We start from the raw sequence: 24,817 nt of genomic DNA on the forward strand, positions 1-24,817 counted from the left end.
AGAGGGGATCTTATCGAAACGTATAAGATTATTAAGGGGTTGGACACGTTAGAGGCAGGAAACATGTTCCCAATGTTGGGGGAGTCCAGAACAAGGGGCCACAGTTTAAGAATAAGGGGTAGGCCATTTAGAACTGAGATGAGGAAAAACCTTTTCAGTCAGAGAGTTGTGAATCTGTGGAATTCTCTGCCTCAGAAGGCAGTGGGGGCCAATTCTCTGAATGCATTCAAGAGAGAGCTAGATAGAGCTCTTAAGGATAGCGGAGTCAGGGGGTATGGGGAGAAGGCAGGAACGGGGTACTGATTGAGAATGATCAGCCATGATCACATTGAATGGTGGTGCTGGCTCGAAGGGCTGAATGGCCTCCTCCTGCACCTATTGTCTATCTCTTTGATCGAGTTCAGTTTAGAGGGCAAGTTGTGTCTTTATCAAAGATGGCGGGGTTCAAGTCGTCAAGCGTCCGCTCAGTAAGCATGCGCACTTGAGGGGGGGGGGGGGTTGCCAGGATGCAGGTGGCGCAGTCGATGCCGGGCTGACGGGGGGGAGGGGCGACGGCGCGACGGCGCAGGCGCAGTCGATGCCGGGGTAACGGGGGGAGGGGCGGCGGCGGCGGACAGGCCGGGTAATAATCGGCGCGGTGACCGGGGGCCGGAGTCTGACAGGGCGGGGGCTGGACAGGACAGGACAGGACAGGACAGGACAGGACGCGGGAGCTGGGCCGAGGCCGAGGGGAGCGGGGCTGAGGGAAGGGGAGAGAACACAGGGTCGGCCTGCTGTCTACACCGGTGAGTAGCGCCGCCGCCGCCGCCGCCGCCGCCTGGGGGCCCAACCTGTCCCATCTGCAGTGTGTGGAAACAAGCCCTTCGGCCCGACCTGCCCGTGCTGTCCCATCTGCAGTGTGGAAACAAGCCCGACCTGCCCGTGCTGTCCCATCTGCAGCATGGAACACGCCCTTCGGCCCGACCTGCCCGTGCTGTCCCATCTGCAGTGTGGAAACAAGCCCTTCGGCCCGACCTGCCCGTGCTGTCCCATCTGCAGCATGGAACACGCCCTTCGGCCCGACCTGCCCGTGCTGTCCCATCTGCAGCGTGGAACACGCCCTTCGGCCCGACCTGCCCGTGCTGCCCCATCTGCAGCATGGAACAAGCCCTTCGGCCCAACCTGTCCGTGCTGTCCCATCTGCAGCATGGAACAAGCCCTTCGGCCCAACCTGCCCTTGATATCCCATATGGCCCATCGGCCCAACCTGCCCGTGCTGTCCCATATGTACTTGTTCTATTTGTTTCTTAAACGTTGTGATAGCCCCTGCCTCAACTACCGTTCAACTACTGCAGCTCGTTTCATCCACCCACCACCCTTTCTGTGGAAAAGTTATCCCTCCTGTATTTTGGGCTAAATTGGTTTGTCCCGTACGGGACCGCCCTTGTCCCGTATTAGGTCCGGGGGGCACTGTAGGCCATTGTAGGCCCGAACAGTTTAGGCCCGGACAATAGACAATAGGTGCAGGAGTAGGCCATTCAGCCCTTCGAGCCAGCACCGCCATTCAATGCAATCATGGCTGATCACTCTCAATCAGTACCCCGTTCCTGCCTTCTCCCCATACCCCCTCACTCCGCTATCCTTAAGAGCTCTATCCAGCTCTCTCTTGAAAGCATCCAACGAACTGGCCTCCACTGCCTTCTGAGGCAGAGAATTCCACACCTTCACCACTCTCTGACTGAAAAAGTTCTTCCTCAACTCCGTTCTAAATGGCCTACCCCTTATTCTTAAACTGTGGCCCCTTGTTCTGGACTCCCCCAACATTGGGAACATGTTTCCTGCCTCTAATGTGTCCAGTCCCCTAATTATCTTATATGTTTCAATAAGATCCCCCCTCATCCTTCTAAATTCCAGTGTATACAAGCCTAATTGCTCCAGCCTTTCAACATACGACAGTCCCGCCATTCCGGGAATTAACCTAGTGAACCTACGCTGAACGCCCTCAATAGCAAGAATATCCTTCCTCAAATTTGGAGACCAAAACTGCACACAGTACTCCAGGTGCGGTCTCACCAGGGCCCGGTACAATTGTAGAAGGACCTCTTTGCTCCTATACTCAACTCCTCTTGTTATGAAGGCCAACATTCCATTGGCTTTCTTCACTGCCTGCTGTACCTGCATGCTTCCTTTCAGTGACTGATGCACTAGGACACCCAGATCTCGTTGAACATCCCCTCTTCCTAACTTGACACCATTCAGATAATAATCTGCCTTTCTATTCTTACTTCCAAAGTGAATAACCTCACACTTATCTACATTAAACTGCATCTGCCATGTATCCGCCCACTCACACAACCTGTCCAAGTCACCTGCAGCCTTATTGCATCTTCCTCACAATTCACACTACCCCCAGCTTAGTATCATCTGCAAATTTGCTAATGGTACTTTTATTCCCTTCATCCAAGTCATTAATGTATATCGTAAATAGCTGGGGTCCCAGCACCGAACCTTGCGGTACCCCACAGGTCACTGCCTGCCATTCCGAAAGGGACCCATTTATCCCCACTCTTTGCTTTCTGTCTGTCAACCAATTTTCTATCCAAGTCAGTACCCTAACCCCAATACCATGTGCTCTAATTTTGCCCACTAATCTCCTATGTGGGACCTTGTCGAAGACTTTCTGAAAGTCGAGGTGCACCACATCCACTGACTCCCCTGTCAATTTTCCTAGTTACATCCTCAAAAAATTCCAGTAGATTTGCCAAGCATGATTTCCCCTTCGTAAATCCATGCTGACTCGGAATGATCCTGTTACTGCTATCCAAATGCTCAGCAATTTCGTCTTTTATAATTGACTCCAGCATCTTCCCCACCACTGATGTCAGACTAACTGGTCTATAATTACCTGTTTTCTCTCTCCCTCCTTTCTTAAAAAGTGGGATAACATTTGCTATCCTCCAATCCACAGGAACTGATCCTGAATCTATAGAACATTGAAAAATGATCTCCAATGCTTCCACTATTTCTAGAGCCACCTCCTTAAGTACCCTGGGATGCAGACCATCAGGCCCTGGGGATTTATCAGCCTTCAGTCCCATCAGTCTACCCAAAACCATTTCCTGCCTAATGTGGATTTCCTTCAGTTCCTCCATCACCCTAGGTTCTCCGGCCCCTAGAACATTTGGGAGATTGTGTGTATCTTCCTCAGTGAAGACAGATCCAAAGTAACGGTTTAACTCGTCTGCCATTTCTTTGTTCCCCATAATAAATTCCCCTGCTTCTGTCTTCAAGGGACCCACATTTGCCTTGACTATTTTTTTCCTCTTCACGTACCTAAAAAAACTTTTGCTATCCTCCTTTATATTATTGGCTAGTTTACCCTCGTACCTCATCTTTTCTCCCCGTATTGCCTTTTTAGTTAACTTTTGTTGCTCTTTAAAAGAGTCCCAATCCTCTGTCTTCCCACTCTTCTTTGCTATGTTATACTTCCTCTCCTTAATTTTTATGCTGTCCTTGACTTCCCTTGTCAGCCACAGGTGTCTCTTACTCCCCTTAGAGTCTTTCCGCCTCTTTGGGATAAATTGATCCTGCAACCTCTGCATTATTCCCAGGAATACCTGCCATTGCTGTTCTACCGTCTTCCGTGCTAGGGCCTCCTTCCAGTCAATTTTGGCCAGCTCCTGCCTCATGCCTCTGTAATCCCCTTTGCTATACTGTAATACTGACACTTCCGATTTTCCCTTCTGCCTTTCCATTTGCAGAGTAAAACTTATCATGTTGTGATCACTGCCTCCTAATGGCTCTTTTACCTCTAGTCCCCTTATCAGATCAGGATCATTACACAACACTAGATCCAGAATTGCCTTCTCCCTGGTAGGCTCCAGTACAAGCTGTTCTAAGAATCCATCTCGAAGGCACTCTACAAACTCTCGGACAGTGTAGGCCCGGACAGTGTAGGCCCCAACAGTGTAGGCCCCGACACTGTAGGCCCGGACAGTGTAGGTCCAGGCAGTGTAGGTCCGGAGGCCCGGGCGCCGCCTAATGGAGGTTGCGCAGTAACCCACCTCCCGGCCCGGTCGGTTGCCATTGGTGGGGCAGGAGCACCTGGCCGCTGGCTGGGTGAGGTCATGTGCGGCGCGGGGCGGTGACGTCACCTTGTCCCTTATTTGGGAGTGAGATAGTTGGCAACCCCTAGTTGCTTTCTGTGTATACAATTAACTTTCAAAATGAAAGTGAAACCACTCTGGAGGATTCCTGTAAGTCAGCTGTAGCTGCCGCCCTGCTCTCCCTGACGTACCATGTTCAGTTCAGGTTTTTGAGCGAACAACATTTTATAATATAAATGCTCTTTTAAAATATTTAATATTTTGCCATTTTCTCTCAATTTTTTGTCTTATTTTCAATTCTGGAATTCTTCCTTTTTCTCTGCCCGCCCAATCTCTTCTCCTCCCACAGCAGTTGACATCTTCATGTTGAATCGGCCGCAATGAAGCTGCGCGTGCGTATCCAGAGACAGAGAGGCTGGGTGGAGCTGGAGGAGGACCAGCCCACTCTTGGGGACCTGCGCATCAAGATCGCCAACTCCTTCCTGCCATCACTGGGCTACGAGTAAGTGAATGAACGAATGAATACGTTTATTGGCCAAGTATGTGCATTTACAAGGAATGTGCCGTGGTTAGACCAAGCGTAGACATGGCTTTGATTGTCAATGATTTTGGTTGCTAATGCAGGTGCTCCTCAACTTACGATGGGGTTACATTCCGAGAAACCCATCGTAAACTGAAAATATCGTATGTCAAAATGCATTTAATGCACCTGATCACGTGGCCGGAAGCGAGCTGCGACTCGCTGCCATTGCCCAGCGTTTGCACCATCGTAAAGTCGAAATATCGTAAGTCGAAGCATCGTAAGTCGGGGATCATCTGTACTGCCAATATGGAATGGAATGGTATGGTAGGAAAGAACTGCAGATGCTGGTTTAAATCGAAGGTAGACACAAAATGCTGGAATAACTCAGCGGGACAGGCAGCATCTCTGGAGAGAAGGAATGGGTGACGTTTTGAGTCAAAACCCTTCTTCAGACTGAAGAAGGGTCTCGACCCGAAACTCTCCAGAGATGCTGCTTGTCCCGCTGAGTTACTCCAGTATTTTGTGTCTACCTTGGAACGGTATGGTACTTTATTAGTCACAGGTACTGAGATACAGTGAAATTCATTTTTGTATACAGTTCAGTACAAGTGTCACTATACATAAGCACTTAGATACATTATGTCCTGTGGCCAATATGTCATGAACTGATTCATGTCTTTTATTATCAGTTCGTCAAAGGTTTGCATGATTGAAAACAATTTTCATCAGTAAGCATTTTTAAATACTTTTAATGATTTTATAACCCACACTTTCCTCGACCTGCCATTTTAATGTAGTATATTTTGTTGTAGAATAGTTTTACAAAACTGATTGGAATGTCACATCAATGTCGTCAAATTGTAGTTTCTTGAAAATGATAGATTGAAGTTTGGGTATATATCAGCCTAGAAATTATGTTCTTGCGTAGAACATAGAACAGTGCACATAGATACAAGTGTTTCAGCCAACAATGTCCGTGCTGACCATGATGCCAAGATAAACTAATCTCCTCTGCCTGCACGTGATCCATATCCCTCCATTCTCTGCATATCCAGGTGCCTATTTAAAAGTCTCTGAAACACCACTATCGCATCTGTCTCTTGCTGCTAGCCCATTCCAGGCACTCGTGTAAAGTAACTTGCCCGCACATCTCCTTGAAACCTTGCCCCACTCACCTTAAACTATGCCTTCTAGTCTTTGACATTTCAAACCTGGGAATAAAAGGTTCTAACTGCCTAACGTGTGTGTCTATGTCTCTCATATTCTTTTATACTTCTATCAATCTCTGATTCTCCATGGAAAACAATCCAAATCTGTCCAACCTCTCTTTAATAATAATAATGCATTACATTTATATAGCGCTTTTCTAAACACTCAAAGACACTTTACAAGGTTTACTAAAACATAAAAGAAAATAAATAGATAAATAAGTAACCGAAGAGAAAAGGAAAAAGAAGGTGAGGTAACGGTCAGTGATTGAAGGCAGTGCTGAACAGGTGAGACTTCAGTGATGTTTTGAATGTGGTGAGTGAGGAGGAGTCTCTGACGGTTTGGGGTAGTGAGTTCCAGAGTGTGGGAGCAGCGATGGAGAAAGCCCTGTCCCCCCAGGATCTGAGTTTGGTCCGGATGAGGGGAGACAGGAGGTTTGCAGCAGCAGAGCGGAGGTTACGGGTTGGAGTGTGTCTGTGGAGGAGGTCAGTCAGGTAGGATGGGGCCAGGTTATGGAGGGCTTTGTAGGTCATGAGGAGGATTTTGTACTGGATTCTCTGGGGGATGGGGAGCCAGTGGAGCTTGTAAAGGACGGGGGTGATATGGTCACGGATCGGGGAGTGGGTGAGTAGACGGGCAGCGGAGTTTTGGATGTGTTGGAGTTTGTTGATGATTTTTGAGGGTGAACCATAGAGGAGCCTGTTGCAGTAGTCCAGATGGGAGGTGATGAAGGCGTGGATGAGGTTTTCTGCAGCTGTGGAGGAGAGGGATGGACGGAGACGGGCAATGTTTTTGAGGTGGAAGAAGGCTGTCTTGGTGATGTGTTTGATGTGTTTGTCGAAGGAGAGGGTTTGATCAAGGATGATTCCAAGATTCCGGATGTGAGGGGAGGTGGATACTGGGAAACCATCAATATTGAGGGTGAAGTTGTGGGTGGATTTGGTGAGGGTTTTTGGTCCAATGATGATGATTTCAGATTTGTCGCAGTTGAGTTTGATGAAATTGAATTGAAGCCAAGATTTTATTTCAGTGATGCAGTTTGCCAGGGTAGAGTGCGTAGTGGTGGAGATTGACTTGGTGGAGATGAGGAGCTGGATATCATCGGCGAAGCAGTGGAACTTGAGACCTTGATGGCGGATTAATTGACCAAGGGGGAACAGGTACAGGATGAAGAGGAGGGTGCCAAGAACTGAACCTTGGGGGACACCTTTATAGCTAATACTTCATAATGCAAGCAGCATCCTGGTAAACCTCTTCAGCGTCCTCTCCAAAGCCTCCACATCCTGTAATGGGGTGACCAGAACTGCACGCAATACTCTCAATGTGGTTGGTCTAACCATAGTGTTATAGAGCCTCATCATGCCTTCCTCAGTCCTATTTGAACTGAATGCCCTAACCAGTGAAGGCAAGCAGAAACCATAAGTATGGAATATTAGCAACATAACAGTTGACTTAAGCAACAATTAAGCTGGTAATTCCTTATGTTTACTTGCAAAATTGACAATTCCATTAAGCAGAAATGTGTTAATTGAATTCCTTTCATTGATGTTGTGATTATATTCTGTAGTTTGTATTAAATAAATATTTTTACTTTTAATGAGGTTGAGCAATATGTAAAGTAGAATTGTCTTCATTGTAATTGTGGCTTAATATCTATTGGTCTGTGGTGCCATGTTCGATCCACATTATTGCTTTTAACTGGGTGTATGTATGTAAATGCATGGTGTGGAGATGGAGGCAGGGGGGACAGGGGAATTTTTTTCTTAGTTTTCAACCATAGCACAACTTGTAGAGCTGCTGCCTCAACGCCAGAGACCCGGGTTCGATCCCGACCTCGGGTGCTGTCTGTGAGGAGCTTGCACGTTCTCCCAGTGACTGCGTGGATTCCTCCCAGATCCCAAAGATGTGCGGGTTTGTAGGTTAATTGGCCCTCTGTACAAATGCTCTGAGTGTGCAGTGAGTGGATGCAAAAGTGGGATAACATAGAACTATTGTGAATGGGTAATTGATATTCGGCATGGACAGTGGGCCGAAGGGCCTGTTTCCCTGCTATATCTTTCGATCAAAAACGGGAACTGCAGGAACAGTTTGTATATTAATTTTGTATGCATTAGAAGTTTGAATTTTTAACAGCTTGGAAATATCTTTGTGCTCTCTTCACAGTTCCGGTACCGAGTTTAACATCAGTCTAAATGGGAAAGATGTTCTGACCGATGACAATCAAACTATGATATCCATTGGGATTGTCTCTGGGGATTTGATCTGCTTAATACTACCAGATTCCTTGGCTGCGTCTGCCTCTGCATCTTCCTCTGCTGCAGACTTGACTGTCAGGGAGAAGCCCTCGTGTTCCCGCGCTCCTGGGAGTGAGACCTTCGAGTGTGGCATGGGTGGGCCTCTCTCGGCTCAATGGCCTGAAGCCAACTTCCCGATTTCATCCACTGAAGACATGTCTATGGCATTGGAGGAAGCCCAGTATCCACACGAGCCCATGTTGTGCAGTGAAGCTACAGATGGGCAGGTGCCACATTCATTAGAAACACTTTACCACACAGCGCAGTGCACAGACCCTAAAGATGCTCTGATTGTAGTGCTCCACCTACTAATGCTGGAGGCAGGCTACATTCCACAGGTAAACTATCTCAACATCACATTTAACACGTGCCTTGGTCGTGTAAGGAAACGCTCATTCTTTACTTCAGTCGTGTTTAATTTTCTTCTAATACAAATGTTCACCAGATAAAATGAATTTGGTTCTCAATCACTCCGCCTGTCTATCACCTATTCTGTTCTAAATATCTCTAAGCATGTTATACGTTTTAAACCTCAATAAAGCCATATCTATATTTTAAAATGACATCTCTCCAACAATCATCAGACTCTTGAGCCCTACAAACACCAACTAAATTATGAATGACAAGCTGTCTTGGTTCCATTAAGGGCTTTGGGCTGTTTTGCACAAATATTAGTTGTTTTAAATTTATTGAGCTTTTTGTTAATTAAGTTATGTATGAGTATTGTGTTTACAGACCTGTTACGCTGCTGCAAGTTAAGAATTTCATTGTTCCATTTTCGGTACATATGACAATTAAAATCTCTGGATGAGAAATGGGCAGTACTTCTGCTGGTTTTCTAACTGACCAGTCCACAAGACATTTTCCTACGTTATAGAACATAGAACAGTACAGCACAGGCTCTTCGGCGCACAATATCTGTGCTGAACATAATGCCAAGGAAAACTAATCTCTGTGAAGACGTCCAAGTACAATTTAAAGAATGGGGGCCTGCCAACGTGAGACCTTGCAAAAGAAGCTGCTGCAGTTTAGTTTATTGTCACGTGTACCGAGGTACAGTGAAAATCTTTTGTTGCGTGCTAACCAGTCAGCAGAAAGACTGCACATAGTCATAGAGTAATACAGTGTGGAAACAGGCCCTTCTGCCCAACTTGCCCACACCGCCTAACATGTTCCAGCTACACTAGTCGTAGAGTGATACAGCGGGGAAACAGGCCCTTCAGCCCAATTTACCCATGCTGCCCAACAATGTCCTAACTACACTAGTCCCACTTGCCTGCTCTTGGTCCATATCCCTCCAAACCTGTCCTATCCATGCACCTGTCTAACTGTTTCTTAAACGATGGGCTAGTCCCAGCCTCAACTACCTCCTCTGGCAGCTTGTTCCATACACCCACCACCCTTTTTGTGAAAAAGGTACCCCTCAGATTCCTATTAAATCTTTTCCCCTTTGCCTTGAACCTATGTCCTCTAGTCCTCGATTCCCCTACACTGGGCAAGAGACTCTGCATCTATCCGATCTATTCCTCTCATAATCTTATACACCTCTATAAGATCACCCCTCATCCTCCTGCGCTCCAAGGAACAGAGACCCAGCCTATTCACCTCTCCCTATAGCTCAGACCCTCTAGTCCTGGCAACATCCTCGTAAATCTTCTCAGAACCCTTTCAAGCTTGACAATATCTTTCCTATAACATGGTGTCCAGAACTGAACACAATATTCTAAATGCAGTCTCACCAACGTCTTATACAACTGCAACATGACCTCCCAACTTCTATACTCAATACTCTGACTGATGAAGGCCAATGTGCCAAAAGCTTTTTGACCACCTTATCTACCTGCGACTCGACCTTCAAGGAACCAGACAGCTGCACTCTTAGATCCCTCAGCTCTACCACACTCCCTAGAGGCCTACCATTCACTGTGTAACTCCTGCCCTGGTTGGGCGTCACAAAATGCACCACCTCACACTTCTCTGTATTAAATTCCATCAACCATTCCTCCGCCCACCTGGCCAATCGATCCAGATCCTGCTGCAATCGTTCACAACCATCTTCACTATCTGCAAAACCACTCACTTTTGTACCATCAGCAAACTTGCTAATCTTGCCCTGTATGTTCTCAAATCATTAATGTAGATGACAAACAGTACTGAACCCTGTGGCACACCACTAGTCACAGGCCTCCAGTCCAAGAAGCAACCTTCCACCATCACCCTCGGCTTCCTTCCATGGAGCCAGTTTGCTATCCATTCTGCTATCTCTCCTTGGATCCCATGCGATCTAACCTTCCAGAGCAGCCTACCATGTGGAACCTTGTCGAATGCCTTACTGAAATCCATGTACACAACATCTACAGCTCCGTATCTGCATACTCTACCTCACTTTATCTTGCACTGAACATTATTCCCTTTATCCTGTGTCCGTGCACTGTGGACAGCTCGATTGTAATCATGTATAGTCTTTTCGCTGACTGGATAACGCAACAAAAAAGCTTATCACTGTACCTGTGACAATAATAAACGAAACTAAATAATTTACTGTAGCCAATGTACCTATTGATGGGAAGAAACCAGAGCATCCATTTGAAACCCCACAGGGTGCTAGCAAACTCCACAAGAACAGCACCAACGTTGATGGGTAAATATTAAGTGGAAGATAATCCAATGATCACCATACAGAATTAAAGAGTCCCATCCCGAAACATCACCTAACCATGTTCTCAAGAGATGCTGCCTAACACACTGAGTTACTCCAGCACTTTCGGTCTTTTTAACAGCATTTTAATGTTGCTGCTTCAGGTGGACTTTATAGTGTAGATGGAGGTGTCACTACAAGGGGCACTTTATAGTATAGATGGACGTGTCACTACAAGGGGCACTTTATAGTATAGATGGAGGTGTCACTACAAGGGGCACTTTATAGTATAGATGGAGGTGTCACTACAAGGGGCACTTCATAGTATAGATGGAGGTGTCACTACAAGGGGCACTTTATAGTATAGATGGAGGTGTCACTACAAGGGGCACTTTATAGTATAGATGGAGGTGTCACTACAAGGGGCACTTTATAGTATAGATGGAGGTGTCACTACAAGGGGCACTTTATAGTATAGATGGAGGTGTCACTACAAGGGGCACTTTATAGTATAGATGGAGGTGTCACTACAAGGGGCACTTTATAGTATAGATGGAGGTGTCACTACAAGGGGCACTTTATAGTATAGATGGACGTGTCACTACAAGGGACACTTGAGTCACTCTTGAACACCTTCCGCTTCTATTGAGTTTGACCTATCCGCTCTGTTGCTGAAACCTGTGCTTGAGACTCCAAAGTAAATTAAAGTAAGTTGCAAAAAAACAAAAATGTTTTTGTCTTGCCAGGATTCTGGAAGGAAGGTTGTTCAGATGCCTGAGAAATGGAAGAATGGAGGTCTCTACAGGTTACAGTACACTCACCCCTTGTCTGAAGATGGGTCTGCTGCACTCAGCTGTGTCCCCATGGGGAACCTGGTGGTAGTCAATGGTACTGCACGCTGCCGTCACATGAAGAGTCCCGTGTTCATTAGTCACCTGTTCTGTATTGGTTAATGTCCATGCCGCCCAAGATGCTCCATCTAAGCTAGTCCCGTTTGCCCGTATCCGTCCAAACCTTTCCTATCATCTACCTGCCCAAGTGTGTTTTAAATGTTGTGATATTCCCTGCTTCAATTAACTCTTCACTCGAAATGCGGTCTCACCAACGTCTTATACAACTGCAATATGACCTCCCAACTTCTATACTCAATACTCTGACTGATGAAGGCCAATGTGCCAAAAGCCTTTTTGACCACCTTAGATACCTGCGACTCGACCTTCAAGGAACCATGCAGCTGCACTCCTAGATCCTTCTGCTCTATAACAATACCCAGAGGCCTACCATTTACTGTGTAGGTCCTGCCCTTGTTAGACGTCCCAAAATGCAACACCTCATACTTCTCTGTATTAAATTCCATCAACCATTCCTCAGCCCACCAGGCCAATTGATCCAGATCCTGCTGCAATCTTTCAGAACCATCTTCACCATCTGCAAAACCACCCACTTTTATATTGTCAGCAAATTTGCTAATCTTGCCCTGCATGTTCTCAAATCATAAACTCACCACCCACAGAGTGAAAAGGTTGCTCCTCAGATTCCTATTAAATCTTTCCCTCTTTTTATCTTGCGTGGTGTTTATTTATATTGAGATAACTGTTAAGTGGCAGGTCGAATCTTAGATCCCTGAATTTCTAATTGTCCAAACAAATGGTCCTGTTTCTATTTATTTCAAATTAGCCTCCTTTTCCTCTCATGCTTTGGACCACTTAATCTGTTTCAGTACTTCTGTTTAAGGGCTAAATATTGTCCATTTGGAGAAATCCCAATGTTACTTTCAATGTGTAATGAGACATTGTAAGTCCATTTGATTAAGCAGAGCTGCAATTAATTTGTTATACCTGGTCAGTATTTCCAACAGTGTGGTAGTTTTCCTGTGCTGTGTATATGTGTCAATTAAATTAAAACATTAAAATTAGTTATGCGCACATAACTAGTGGCACGGTGACGTAGCGGTGGAGATGCTACCTTGCAGCAGGGTTCAATCCTGACTACAGGTGTTGTCTGCACGGAGATTGTACGTTCTCCCCGTGACCGCGTGGGTTTTCTCCGGGTGCTGTTCTTTCTTCCCAAACTCCAAAGACGTGCAGATTTGTAGGTTAATTGACTTCGGTAAAAATTGTAAATTGGCCCTGGTGTGTAAAAGATAGTGTTGGTCACAGGATGATCGCTGGTCAGCACGGACTCCATGGGCCGAAGGGCCTGTTTCCTTGCTGCGTCTCTATAGAGTCTAAAAGGGCATCACAGTCATTTTAATTATAAACAGGGGACAATAAAAAATGTAAACAGATTGGTGGATTTTATAGATAGATAATGTTGTTTATAATATTTATGCTTCAATCATTATTGCTTTTAGATCATGAGATTTTAGTGCTGTTTTGGATTTGCACACTTAAGGCCCTTTTTGGTCCCTGTATCATGTAATAAATTGAAAGATGCAGATAGTTCCAGAAGCCACGTTGAAATTCTTAGCCGTAGCTAACAATCGGGTTGACTCTCCATAATACGGAAGTGAGATTGGGAACTCTTGAAACTGGGAGTGTGAAGAGAGAGAAAGTGAGCTTGCTACCCCGCCTCACCATGAGGGGAGATTGTGTTAATATTCCAACATGTCACTATCAATTCCTTGGGCTTATGTATGATTTCTCAATCAAAGATGGACTGGCGCAAGAGCTTTAATGTATTAATTTGCTTGTGCATGTATTACTCTGTGCTGATCCCAATTTCAATGGTTTCCTTCAGCTACATTGAAGATCAACAACAGCATCAAAAGTGTAAAGAATGTGCAGTTATCTCCAGTGTCCTATGTTCATTCAAATAGACTGGGTAAGTGTTGATGCTGTATCATTAATGGAATGTAAAGCTTTGATCTTTAGTTATGGAAAATCATCAGAAGAATGTATATATTATATGAATGTAACATGAATAAGCCAAACGAAACGTCACCCATTCCCTCTCTCCAGAGATGCTGCCTGTCCCGCTAAGTGACGCCAGCATTTTGTGTCTACTTATGAATAAGGCTGAGGTAATGGTTGAATGGCAGTGTTACGCATTCTCGACATGGATTGTGAATTATGGACTGCTCAATTTCTAACAACTTAAATACAAAATTCGAGGCTGTCAGGTGTTAACCTAGTCTTAGACATGAAAGGAACTAAACCACCACATCCATTGGAACTTGCATTTGCTTTCATGTTTATGGTATGGAACTTTATTTGTCACTTGCACTGAAGTACAGTGAAATTCATTTTTGTTCAGTTCAGTACAAGTATCACTATATACCAGCACGTAGATTCATAATCATCATTTATTAGCCAAGTATGTTTTGCAATATACAAGGAATTTGATTTGCCATGCAATAAAAAGCAACAATGTACACAAAATCCATTTTAACACAAACATATTAGATAAGCATCTCAGACCCACAAGTATATAGTAGTAGTAGACTGAGACGGTACACAGTTTCCAGTTTGGCACGATTTTCAAGTCCCAGTTGTTGTAAGTGCAGGGATCGTGATCTGACCATGAAGGTCCGTTGTCCTGACCTGGCCAAGTGTAGCCTTGGTGTCCCCTACCGCTGTTCCACCGCTGCAGGCCGCGCCCGGTTCACGTGCTTGGCCTCAGGGAGCGGCGCCCGGTCCAGCCGAGCCCCAGGCAGCTGCAGGGCCTCCAGCGGGCCACTCCCCCGTCGAAGCCCTGTGCTCTCTCTCCCGCAGCCGGTCTGCTTACTGGCCCTCCTGATGGCTTCCCCTGGGTCCTCGATCCATGGGCGGCGTGCTGAGCACATTTTGTTGGTAAAAGATCAGGGGATCTGTTTTAATAAAATTTACTTTAGGACCTACCATTACAGGCCATTAACATTTTACATGTTACCATGAAGCTTAGCACAATTGTCTATTAGAGTTAGTAGCTTAGTTCATTCTTTTACTCATAGATGAAACAGTCATTGGCATACATTGTCCTCCCCTTGAATGTGCTTGTATGGGTTTGCTTTGTTCTTACCACTACCTTTGCCTTCTCAACACAAAATTATGATAGTTTAATGCAGTGGACTTTGCTATTTCAAATTTTTGAGTCAAGTAAATCAAATATAGAGTTCACATGTATAAGAAAATAACTGCAGATGCTGGTACAAATCGATTTATTCACAAAATGCTGGAGTAACTCAGCAGGTCAGGCAGCATCTCGGGAGAGAAGGAATGGGTGACGTTTCGGGTCGAGACCCTTCTTCAGACTGAATATAGAGTTCACTACTGGTCGTTTTGCTATAATGAGAGTTTCCATAAATGGATAAAGCACGATTGCTGATTTAGGGAAAGTTATTTGTTTTACGTGGGCTAATTTGATTATAACATGATTTAGATGGGGAACTAGGAAACCATTTGAAAGTTACTTTTGAAATTCATGAGCCACAAAAAAAAAAGCTCTCCTGAGAAAGAAACAGTCTCAGGAAACAAACTGTTTCCAAGTAACCTTCCCACAGTAACAGACACCATTATCTCTTAAGGCCACAACAGCTACTTTAACGCTGGTAGCCACTGAAATTGCTTTTATTGATTTATCATGTAATGATATTCTGTTAAATAATACAGCATACATCATTTAGTATTTCTAGCAAACAGTAATAAATGATTATTGAAAATACCTTTATTTTTGAAATATCTGTAGGTAAAAAATAACTGTTGTTGTACGGCTAAACCCCCCCCCCCCCCTGATCTCCACTGACACCATTGTTCTTGCGACTTGACTTTATATCGTGTAAGGTTTCATATAAATTATATTTAATGTCACATGTGACAAGTCACAGTGATATCTTTTCTATTGCACACCTGAGGTATGCAAAGAGTCGCCACATAAAGGGCACCAACAAAGTTGTAAAGTGTTCCATTTTACACAAACCATGTTTAACACATTTAATTTGGGGTATCCCTTAGAAAAAAACCCCCATAGAAAATAGGTGCAGGAGGAGGCCATTTGTCCCTTCGAGCCAGCACCGCCATTGATTGTGATCATGGCTGATCATCCACAATCAGTAACCCGTGCCTGCCTTCTCCCCATACCCCTTGATTCTGCTAGCCCCTAGAGCTCTAACTCTCTTTTAAATTATCCAGTGAATCGGCCTCCACTGCCTTCTGTGGCAGAGAATTCCACAAATTCACAACTCTCTGGGTTGAAAAGTTTTTTCTCATCTCAGTTTTAAATGGCCTCCCCTTTATTCTTAGACTGTGTGGCCCCTGGTTCTGGACTCCCCCAACATTGGGAACATTTTTCCTGCATCTAGCATGTCCAGTCCTTTTACAATTTTATACGCAAAGTTCTAGGAACGTAGCTATCGTGTTAAAAGAAGATATTAGAAAATCTAATAATGAAGAATTATCTACATGAGATGCCAGCAAATGTATAATAGCTTAAAATCCTTTTGAGGACAGTAATTTGGGTTGATGGCAAGGTGTATTTTTCCTTTCTGCTTATAATGAAATGACCCTATTATACTGATAGCGCAGTAGTTTTACCAATTTTGAAATCTGAAACCAAATCTGAAGAAGGGTCTTGAAACGTCGCCCATTCCTTCTCTCCAGAGATGCTGCCTGTCCCGCTGAGTTACTCCAGCATTTTGTGTCTATCTTCGGTTTTACTAATTTAGATGTACTTAGATCTGTCTCAAGGTTAGTGTTAAATTGCATTGCTGGTCTAATTGTCTGATAAATTCAGCAAATTTACTCTCTCTTTTATCAGTTGATCTTAATTGCTCCTATTTTGTTTACTTGCAAGGTGAGAATGCAGCAGGAGTATATAAAGACCTACAGAAACTGTCCTGTATGTTCAAGGATCAGCTGGTATATCCTCTACTTGCCAGCGCCAGACAAGGTAAAAGCCTCGGCCTCTGCCTTCCTTCCAGTTCATTTACTGGATGAAGAGGAGTGGGAGTTCAAGCAATGGAATACTTTTAGTTGAAAATATTGCTTTTCCCCTCTAGTATGTACCATAGAAACCATACTGTCAGCTTTCATCTGCAGAAGGGTCTTGACCCGAAACGTCTCCAGAGATGCTGCCTGTCCCGCTGATTTACTCTAGCATTTTGTGTCTATCTTTGGTGTAAAGCAGCATCTGCAGATCCTTCCCACAAAGGTTGCATCACAGCTTGGTTTGGGAACAGCACTGCCCAAGACTGCAACAAATTGCAGAGTTGTGGATGTAGCCCAGTCCATCACACAGACCCAGACTCCCCAACATTGACTCCATCTACACTTCACGCTGCCTCGGGAAAGGAGCCGACATCATCAAGTCAAGTCAAGTCAAGTCAAATTTATTTGTCACATACACATACAAGATGTGCAGTGAAATGAAAGTGGCAATGCCTGCGGGTTGTGCACAAAAAGAATTACAGTTACAGCATATAAATAAAGTTAATAAGTTACTATTAGTGTCGACAAAAATTTAGTCTCTGGGGTTATAAAAGTTGACAGTCCTGGTGGCCTGTGGGAAGAAGCTCCGTCTCATCCTCTCCGTTTTCACAGCGTGACAGCGGAGGTGTTTGCCTGATCGTAGCATCTGGAACAGTCCGTTACTGGGGTGGGAGGGGTCCCTCATTATCTTGCTTGCTCTGGATCTGCACCTCCTGATGTATAGGTCCTGCAGGGGGACGAGTGTAGTTCCCATGGTGCGTTCTGCCGAACGCACTACTCTGCAGGGCCATCCTGTCCTGGGCAGAGCTGTTCCCAAACCAGACTGTAATGTTGCCGACTTGTCCCTGTCCCACCCCGGTCATTCCTCCTTCTCCCTGCTCCCATCGGGCAGAAGGTACAGAAGCTTGAAAGCGCGCACCACCAGACTTGGGAACAGCTTCTTCCCCTCTGTCATCAGGCTTCTAAACGGTCCTTCCATAAGCTAAGGTACAATCCCAGTTCTCCAACCTACCTCATTGCAGATATTGGATTTTTTCGCTTAAAGCTGAGAAATTATATTCTACACTCTGGTATTTACTCTTAGCTCTACCTGTTGTACTTGTGTTTGGCTTGACACTATTCATTTGTGGTATTATCTGATTTGATTAGATAGCATTGCAAAAGCTTTTCACTGTACATCTTCAGTCTTTACTTTAGACTTTAGCGATACAGCATGGAAGCAGGCCCTTCGACCCACTGAGTTCACACCGACCAGCAATCACCACCCCATACACTAGTCCTATCCTAAACATTAGGGACAATTTACAGTTTTTACCGAAGCCAATTAACCTACAAACCCGCACGTCTTTGGAGTGTGGGAGGAAACTGGAGCACCTGTTGGAAACCCACACAGTGACAGGGAGAACATACAAGCTCTGTACAGACAGCACCCATAGTTGGGATTGAACCCAGGTCTCTGGCACTGCAAGGCACCAACTCTACCGCTGCGTCACAGTGCCTTGGTTATATAGATGACAATAATAAACCTAAACTTATAACATTTTTTACTTAGAATCTTTTCCAATTGAATTAATGAATGAATGAATAAGTTTATTGGCCAAGTATGTGCATATACAAGGGATCTGCCTCACAATTCCTCACAATGTTACAAAAAAGCTGACCAAGTCTCCTGAGAAATAGTTTTTGGAGTGTTTCTAATGGTGTGAGCCTTGGTTTCATGGCACGTGACTGGCTGGCTTCAATAACTGATGCTTCCCAGTAAACCAGCTCTGCCCTGCTCTGACATAAATCCCAGCGGCCTGTTCATCAGTGCAGGGACTCAGAGTGCAAAATCACATGTTCTGTGGCTGTTTATATTTGATTAGTGTATGAAGCTATTAATTTTCGTACCAAAGGTACTCTATTTAATTTTTTATTTATTTTAAGATTTAAACATTTTGCATTGCAAGAAAGATACTATGATGGTGAAAGTCATTGGATTTTAAAGCTTTTATTTCAATTTGGCAAGCAAAACGAAGAACAATCGGCTTCTTTGTGAAAAGAGGAATTGCAGTTTTCTACATGCTGCGGAGGTAATTGTTTGATACATTTTTCCCCCTGCAGCTTTGAATCTCCCCGATGTGTTTGGTCTTGTGGTTCTCCCTCTGGAACTCAAATTGCGAATTTTCCGCCTCCTGGATGTGTACTCCATCTTGTCTCTGTCAGCGGTTTGCCGGGATCTTCACGCCGCGACCAACGACCAATTGCTTTGGCGATTTCTGTACCTGAGAGACTTTAGAGGTAAGGGGACACTGGTGGATCGTATCGGGCAAATGTCCCCTTAATTTTATGTTGTTTGAGGGTTCTTCCTCCGTCAGTGATCTGAATCCTGGAAATCTGCTCGCATCTCATTACATCAAATACTAGAGGGCAGAGTTTTAGGCGAGAGGGGCAAAGTTTAAAGGAGGCGAGCAGGATTAGATTTTTACACAGACGGCGGTGGTAGGGTTGCCAACTTCCTCACTCCCAAATATGGGACAAGGTGACGCCACTGCCCTGCGCCCTACGTGATCTCACCCAGCCAGCGGCCACGTGCTCCCGCCTGGCCCGGGCGGCCGCCATTGGTGGAGCGGGAGCACGTGGCCACTGGCTGGGTGAGGTCACGTGGGGCGCGGGGCAGTGACGTCACCCTTTGTCCCGTATTTGGGAGTGAGGAAGTTGGCAACCCTACTAATACGGGACAAGGGCGGTCCCGTACGGGACAAACTAATTTAGCCCAAAATACGGGATGTCCCGGCTAATACGGGACAGTTGGCGACCCTAGGTGGTGGGTACCTGGAACGCGCTGCCGGGGGTGGTGGTGGAGGCAGATACACGATAGTGGCATTACGGAGACTATTGGATAGGCATATGGATATGCAGGGAATGTGGGGATATGAATCACGTGCAGGCAGATAAGTGTTGGTCTCGGCATCATGTTCGTCACAGACATTGTGCGCTGGAGGGCCTGTGTCTGTGCTGCATTGTTCTATGTTCGACGTACACCACCCATTCGGGTAATGGCAGCTGAGACCAAATGGTTCATTTTGTCTAGTGTTTTTATAGGAATTTTACTATTGAAGACTATCATCTTAAATGAATGGATACATGATTTACTACCCTGCCACTCCTTTATAACCTTGTCATCGTTGTTGAGTACTGAAACGATCAACTTACTCAAAATATTACCTGAAAGTGGGAACTGCTATGTATTTCATAGAAAATAATGTAACCTCCTTTATTATCAGTCTGTGTAATTCCTAATGTGAAATTATTTTTTAAATGCAGTCGGCAATCTATTGAGTGAACAATGCTTCTGGTTAAGTTGAGGCAAGGGTGCTAATTTCTGGTGATGTTCTAATTGCCCGTGTTATAAACTGCGGATTCTCTTTTTCTTTGAAACAGATTCAAGAAGCAGCAGCCATGATTGGAAGAAAGTAAGTAGACCATTTAATGAGTTCTATTTTGTTTTGACATTACACAAATAATATTTTTAAATCGCAATTAGATGAGTGGGAATCAAATGTTTGTCTAAATGTCATGATTTTTTTGTCACAATTTACTTCACATTCCCAGGGTTAAAAGAGAGAAACAATTGGTCTGTTGGGTGCATTTGTTGCGGTGGTGAGCCGAAGATTAGAGTCATTTTGGTTTCATATAAGCAGTGTCTATAAACCCCAACTCAATGATCTAATGGGCACTGTTCAATGAAGATATGCAGTAAAGCTGATACCCTCTGTTGCAATAGATCTCAGCTTGACACTGAGCTAAATGCAGGAAAAATGTTCCCAATGTTGGGGGAGTCCAGAACCAGGGGCCACAGTCTAAGAATAAAGGGGAGACCATTTAAAACTGAGGTGAGAAAAAACTTTTTCACTCAGAGAGTTGTGAATTTTTGGAATTCTCTGCCACAGAAGGCAGTGGAGGCTAATTCACTGGATGAATTTAAAAGAAGGTTAGATTGAGCTCTGGGGGCTAGCGGAATCAAGGGATATGGGGAGAAGGCAGGAACGGGTTACTGATTGTGGTTGATCAGCCATGATCACAGTGAATGCCGGTGCTGGCTCGAAGGGCCAAATGGCCTCCGCCTGCACCTATTTTCTATGTTTCTATGACACACCACCAAAATGAGTGCTAATTGCAACAAGGAAATTAATATTGTATGATTGGTCTTCAAAATCACGATGCTGTTGAGATGATGATGTAATCTTTTGAAAATTTCTCAAACATACAAGGCACTGAGTGTGGGTGCAGCTGGTAGAGCCGCTGCCTCACCACGCCAGAGACCCGGGTTCCATCCTGACCTTGTTTGCTGTCTGTAGAGTTTGTACGTGGTTAGGTAAAGTTTCGGGTTGAGAACCTTCTTCAGACTGATTGTGGTGCTGGGGGAGGGGAAGAAGAAAGTTAGAAGTGAGGGGCGGGGGGGGGGGGGGGGGGGCGGAACAAAGCCTCGTGAGTGATGGGTGGATACACGTAAGGGGTGTTTTTGACTGTCAGACAGTCGGACAAAGACCAGAGATGAAAAGACAAGGTGTGAGATAAGGATAGAAGAGGTGAAAATTGTGAAGCCAGAGAAAGGAATAACGGGGGGGGGGGAGCATGGGTACAAATCCAGATGAAGCACAGGGAAGAGAGGGGGGAAAAAAGGAAACATGGGTGCGAATCCAGATGAAGCACAGGGAAGAGAGGGGGGGAAAAGGGACAAGAGGGTGTTTGTAGATTTGTTACATAAAATTGGAGAATTCGATGTTTGTATATTTAGCTTTCAAGCCACACAAATGGAATGTGAGGTGCTGTTCCTCCTGTTATCTTATGGGCAGCTTGTCCTGAGTTTGAAGAATGGTGCCAGCACAAAACATCACCTACCCATTTTACCCAGAGATGCTGCCGTCAGTTTGTGCTAAATTAAACATGACCATTTTCTTTTCAAAGCTCTACAAGGAAAAGTATGCGATGAGGAGAAAGACGTTGCAGAGATTTCCTTTGTATTTGCCGCCGGCTTTGCCCCTGTTTCCCGGACAGCCGAGTCCCTTCAATCCCTTTCAGTTTGAGCCGCGGCAGTTCTACCCGCCCGGGATCATTGGAGGTGAATATGACGAGCATCCTCAGCTGCCGTACAGAGGGGACCCGATCAACCGCTTTTTACCTGGATCGGGACCAATGCCAGGAACGCTGCCACCTTTCAGACCGCACTTCGACCCGCCAGACTCCATGCCAGGTCAGTTGCCTGCCGTGCCTGGATTTCATGCCATCCGGTTTCCAGGAAGACCCTCTGGAGGCAGATCGGCTAACATAAGGCGTGGGATCATTTAAGGACACTTCCTGGAAGCTTTTGGACTTTTCTTATGCGTTCTTAAAGGATGGTTAGTTTCTGCACCTTTAGCTTTTGTCTGTCTTCTTTTGTTAAATGAAAGGATTGTAAATGATTGTGACTGAACTTGAGACGGGTTGCTGAACTAGCGTAAGGTGTAAATTCATTTGCCAATCCAAGCGTGATGGGTGAAATAAGGACTACAGAAAATATGAAAAAGAAATCTAAATGCTTAGTTGTCCTGCGGTTTTGAATATTTGTACATTTTATTTCGGGAGAAGGAGAATAACGTGTACAATTTGGAATATTGCAGCAATTTTTCTATGTTGGCAATTTTTTCTGGATAATTTGCGTGGGCAAGGGTCTGAGCAGGTTGTAACCTGAAACAAAATGGGTTAATTTGGAATATGCAAAACGATGAAAACTGCTGCTGAAGAATTAGTCCTCTGCAAAATAACAATGTAAGGTAGACACGAAATGCTGGAGTAACTCAGCGGGACAGGCAGCATCTCTGGAGAGAAGAAATGGATGACGTCTCGGATCGAGACCCTTTCTTCAGACAATATAAGTAATATATTTTGTCTGAAGAAGGGTCCTGACCCGAAACGTGACTTATCCGTGTTTTCAAGAGAACCCGCTGAGTTACTCCAGCACTTTGTGTCTTTAAATATAAGTAGAAGTAATACCTGTCTTATGCTTAGAGAAACTACAAACATACAACCTCTGTATTCTACATGCAAGAAAAAAGATGCTTATTAAAGTGACTACAATGTACTCCAAAGTCCATGGGAATTAATCGAGGTACATGTTTATGGCATGATTCTTTCTGGAAAACTTAAGTTGCTTTTAAATTATTTGGTCAAAACACCATACATGCAGCGGCAATAATTGATCATTGTAAGGAGAGCTTGTGAGCTTTATCCAATGTGGATACTATTTATTTTGGATTATAGACAATTGGATTACTGTGCACTCTGTCCTCTGTTGTTTTCAGGAAATCAAAGGCATGAACTTGATTTTTAACAGTATGTTGAAAGAAACTTAATCCTAATGCAGTGTTTTTACTTTTACACTTCAGTGTGAGAATTCGCTTAAACATTAAAAATCAATAAGGTGTCCAACGTGTTGCAAAAATGATCTGAGATGCACATAAGCACACCAGACCCGAGTGATAAAGTTTTTTACTGCTACTTTAAAGCTGGTTTGGTATGTGTGTGTGTGCATCACGGGCAATTTTTCAATGTTGGTCGAGGTAGAGACCTTAATGTACGGTGTGGATATCTGAGTGTTGCCCAACCATAAACTGTAAGATCTAAAGTCAGTTTAGTTTATTGTCACGTGTACCGAGGTACAGTGAAACGCTTTTGTTGCGTGCTCTCCAGTCAGCGGAAAGACAACACATGATTGCAATCGAGCCATTTACAGTATATAGATACACGATAAAGCAATAATGTTTAATGCAAGGTAAAGCCAACAAAGTCCAATCAAGGATAGTCCGAGGGTCTCCAATGAGGTAGATAGTAGTTCAGCACTGCTCTCTGGTTGTGGCAGGATGATTCAGTTGCCTGATGACAGCTGGGAAGAAACTGTCCCTGAATCTGGAGGTATTTATTTCACAAAATGCTGGAGTAACTCAGCAGGTCAGGCAGCATCTTAGGAGAGAAGGAATGGGTGACGTTTCGGGTCGAGACCCTTCTTCAGATCTACGATTCAGTGCTCTACGATTACACTACCTGAATCTGGAGGTGTGCGTTTTCATACTTTTGTACTTTTTGCCTGATGGGAGAGAGGAGAAGAGGGAATGGCCGGGGTGCGACAGATCCTTGTTTATGCTGCTGGCCTTGCCGAGGCAGCGTGAGGTATAGATGGAGTCAATGGAAGGGAGGTTGGTTGGTGTGATGGTCTACTGTAGACTGTGTCTGAGGTGTACAGATGGGGTGAAGTACACAGATGGGGTACAAGAAATCGTGGCACAATCTTCGCAAAGCATCAGGGGTGCCAGGAGACAATTCCAGACCAAGCTGGAGCCTCAGTCTAACCACCCAGATGCCCGTTGATTGTGTCAAGGCTTGCATGCTGTAACGGGCTACAAACCAAAGTCAGGCAGAATTGCTGGCAGCAATGGGCGGTCACGGTGGCGCAGCGGTAGAGTTGCTGCCTTACAGCCAATGCAGCGCCGAAGACCCGGGTTCCATCCCGACTACGGGTGCTGTCTACGGAGTTTGTACGTTCTCCTCGTGACCTGCATGGGATTGTGCCGAAGGGCCTGTTTCCGCACTGTATCTCTAAACTACAAAACGAGACTAATGCGGCTCTCCCGGATAAGCTCCGTGCATTCTGCGCTCGCTTTGTTCAGAAGGCCAGTGGCCTGGGGCCACCCATCCTGTCACCCTCGGGTGCACCTGTACCCAGGCTCACAGGCGTCAGATCAGTGGGAGTACACATGGACCTCTCTAAGCTAAGAATATTCATTATTGCATCTTAAAGCTTTCACTTTAAGTTCAAGCTAAAAGTGCTTTTACATTACAGACTTCTTTTAACCTGATGAAAAAGACTTTTTGGACCATTAGTTCATGCGTGGTTTAACTTAAGAACCCCCAACCAAGTCACTCAGTCAGAACTTTCTAGGAATGAAAGTAAGTAACAGTTGAACTTCTCACGAGCCTCGTGTAGTGCGTGTTTCTTGGTGTTAAGTTGCCACCTGGTCAGAGAGAACAGCACAGTGGCGCAGCTGGTAGAGCTGCTGCCTCACAGCGCCAGAGAACCGGATTCGATCCTGACCTCAGGTGCTGCTTGTGCGGAGTTTGCACGACCCCCCCGTGTGGGTTTGCTCCAG

At 45.0% G+C, this 24,817-nt stretch overlaps 1 protein-coding gene across 2 annotated transcripts; it reads left to right on the forward strand.

Moving 5' to 3' along the window:
- The first annotated feature begins 578 nt into the window (after positions 1-578).
- fbxo7 (F-box protein 7) lies at positions 579-22,755 on the forward strand. Of its 2 annotated transcripts, none has more exons than XM_078416748.1 (9): positions 579-622; positions 4,435-4,587; positions 7,981-8,449; positions 11,496-11,637; positions 13,489-13,572; positions 16,519-16,614; positions 18,756-18,932; positions 20,076-20,107; positions 21,603-22,755. In XM_078416748.1, the coding sequence occupies exons 2-9, from the start codon at positions 4,466-4,468 to the stop codon at positions 21,981-21,983; spliced, it is 1,503 nt and encodes a 500-aa protein (XP_078272874.1). In that variant the 5' UTR covers positions 579-622; positions 4,435-4,465; the 3' UTR covers positions 21,984-22,755. The 2 variants fall into 2 exon arrangements, with proteins under 2 accessions (XP_078272874.1, XP_078272873.1); XM_078416747.1 differs by lacking the exon at positions 579-622 and adding an exon at positions 635-785.
- The last annotated feature ends 2,062 nt before the right edge of the window (positions 22,756-24,817 follow it).

Source organism: Rhinoraja longicauda, chromosome 20, assembly GCF_053455715.1.
Source record: "Rhinoraja longicauda isolate Sanriku21f chromosome 20, sRhiLon1.1, whole genome shotgun sequence".
NCBI classification, from domain to species: Eukaryota; Metazoa; Chordata; class Chondrichthyes; order Rajiformes; family Arhynchobatidae; genus Rhinoraja; species Rhinoraja longicauda.

Bases quoted from the DNA above. Each gene is read 5' to 3' on its own strand.
- fbxo7 (XM_078416748.1), top strand. From the start codon at position 4,466: ATGAAGCTGCGCGTGCGTATCCAGAGACAGAGAGGCTGGGTGGAGCTG. The intron at 13,573-16,518 runs GTAAGTGTTGAT...TTTACTTGCAAG, and splicing joins TGTTCATTCAAATAGACTGG to GTGAGAATGCAGCAGGAGTA. The intron at 16,615-18,755 runs GTAAAAGCCTCG...TTCCCCCTGCAG, and splicing joins ACTTGCCAGCGCCAGACAAG to CTTTGAATCTCCCCGATGTG.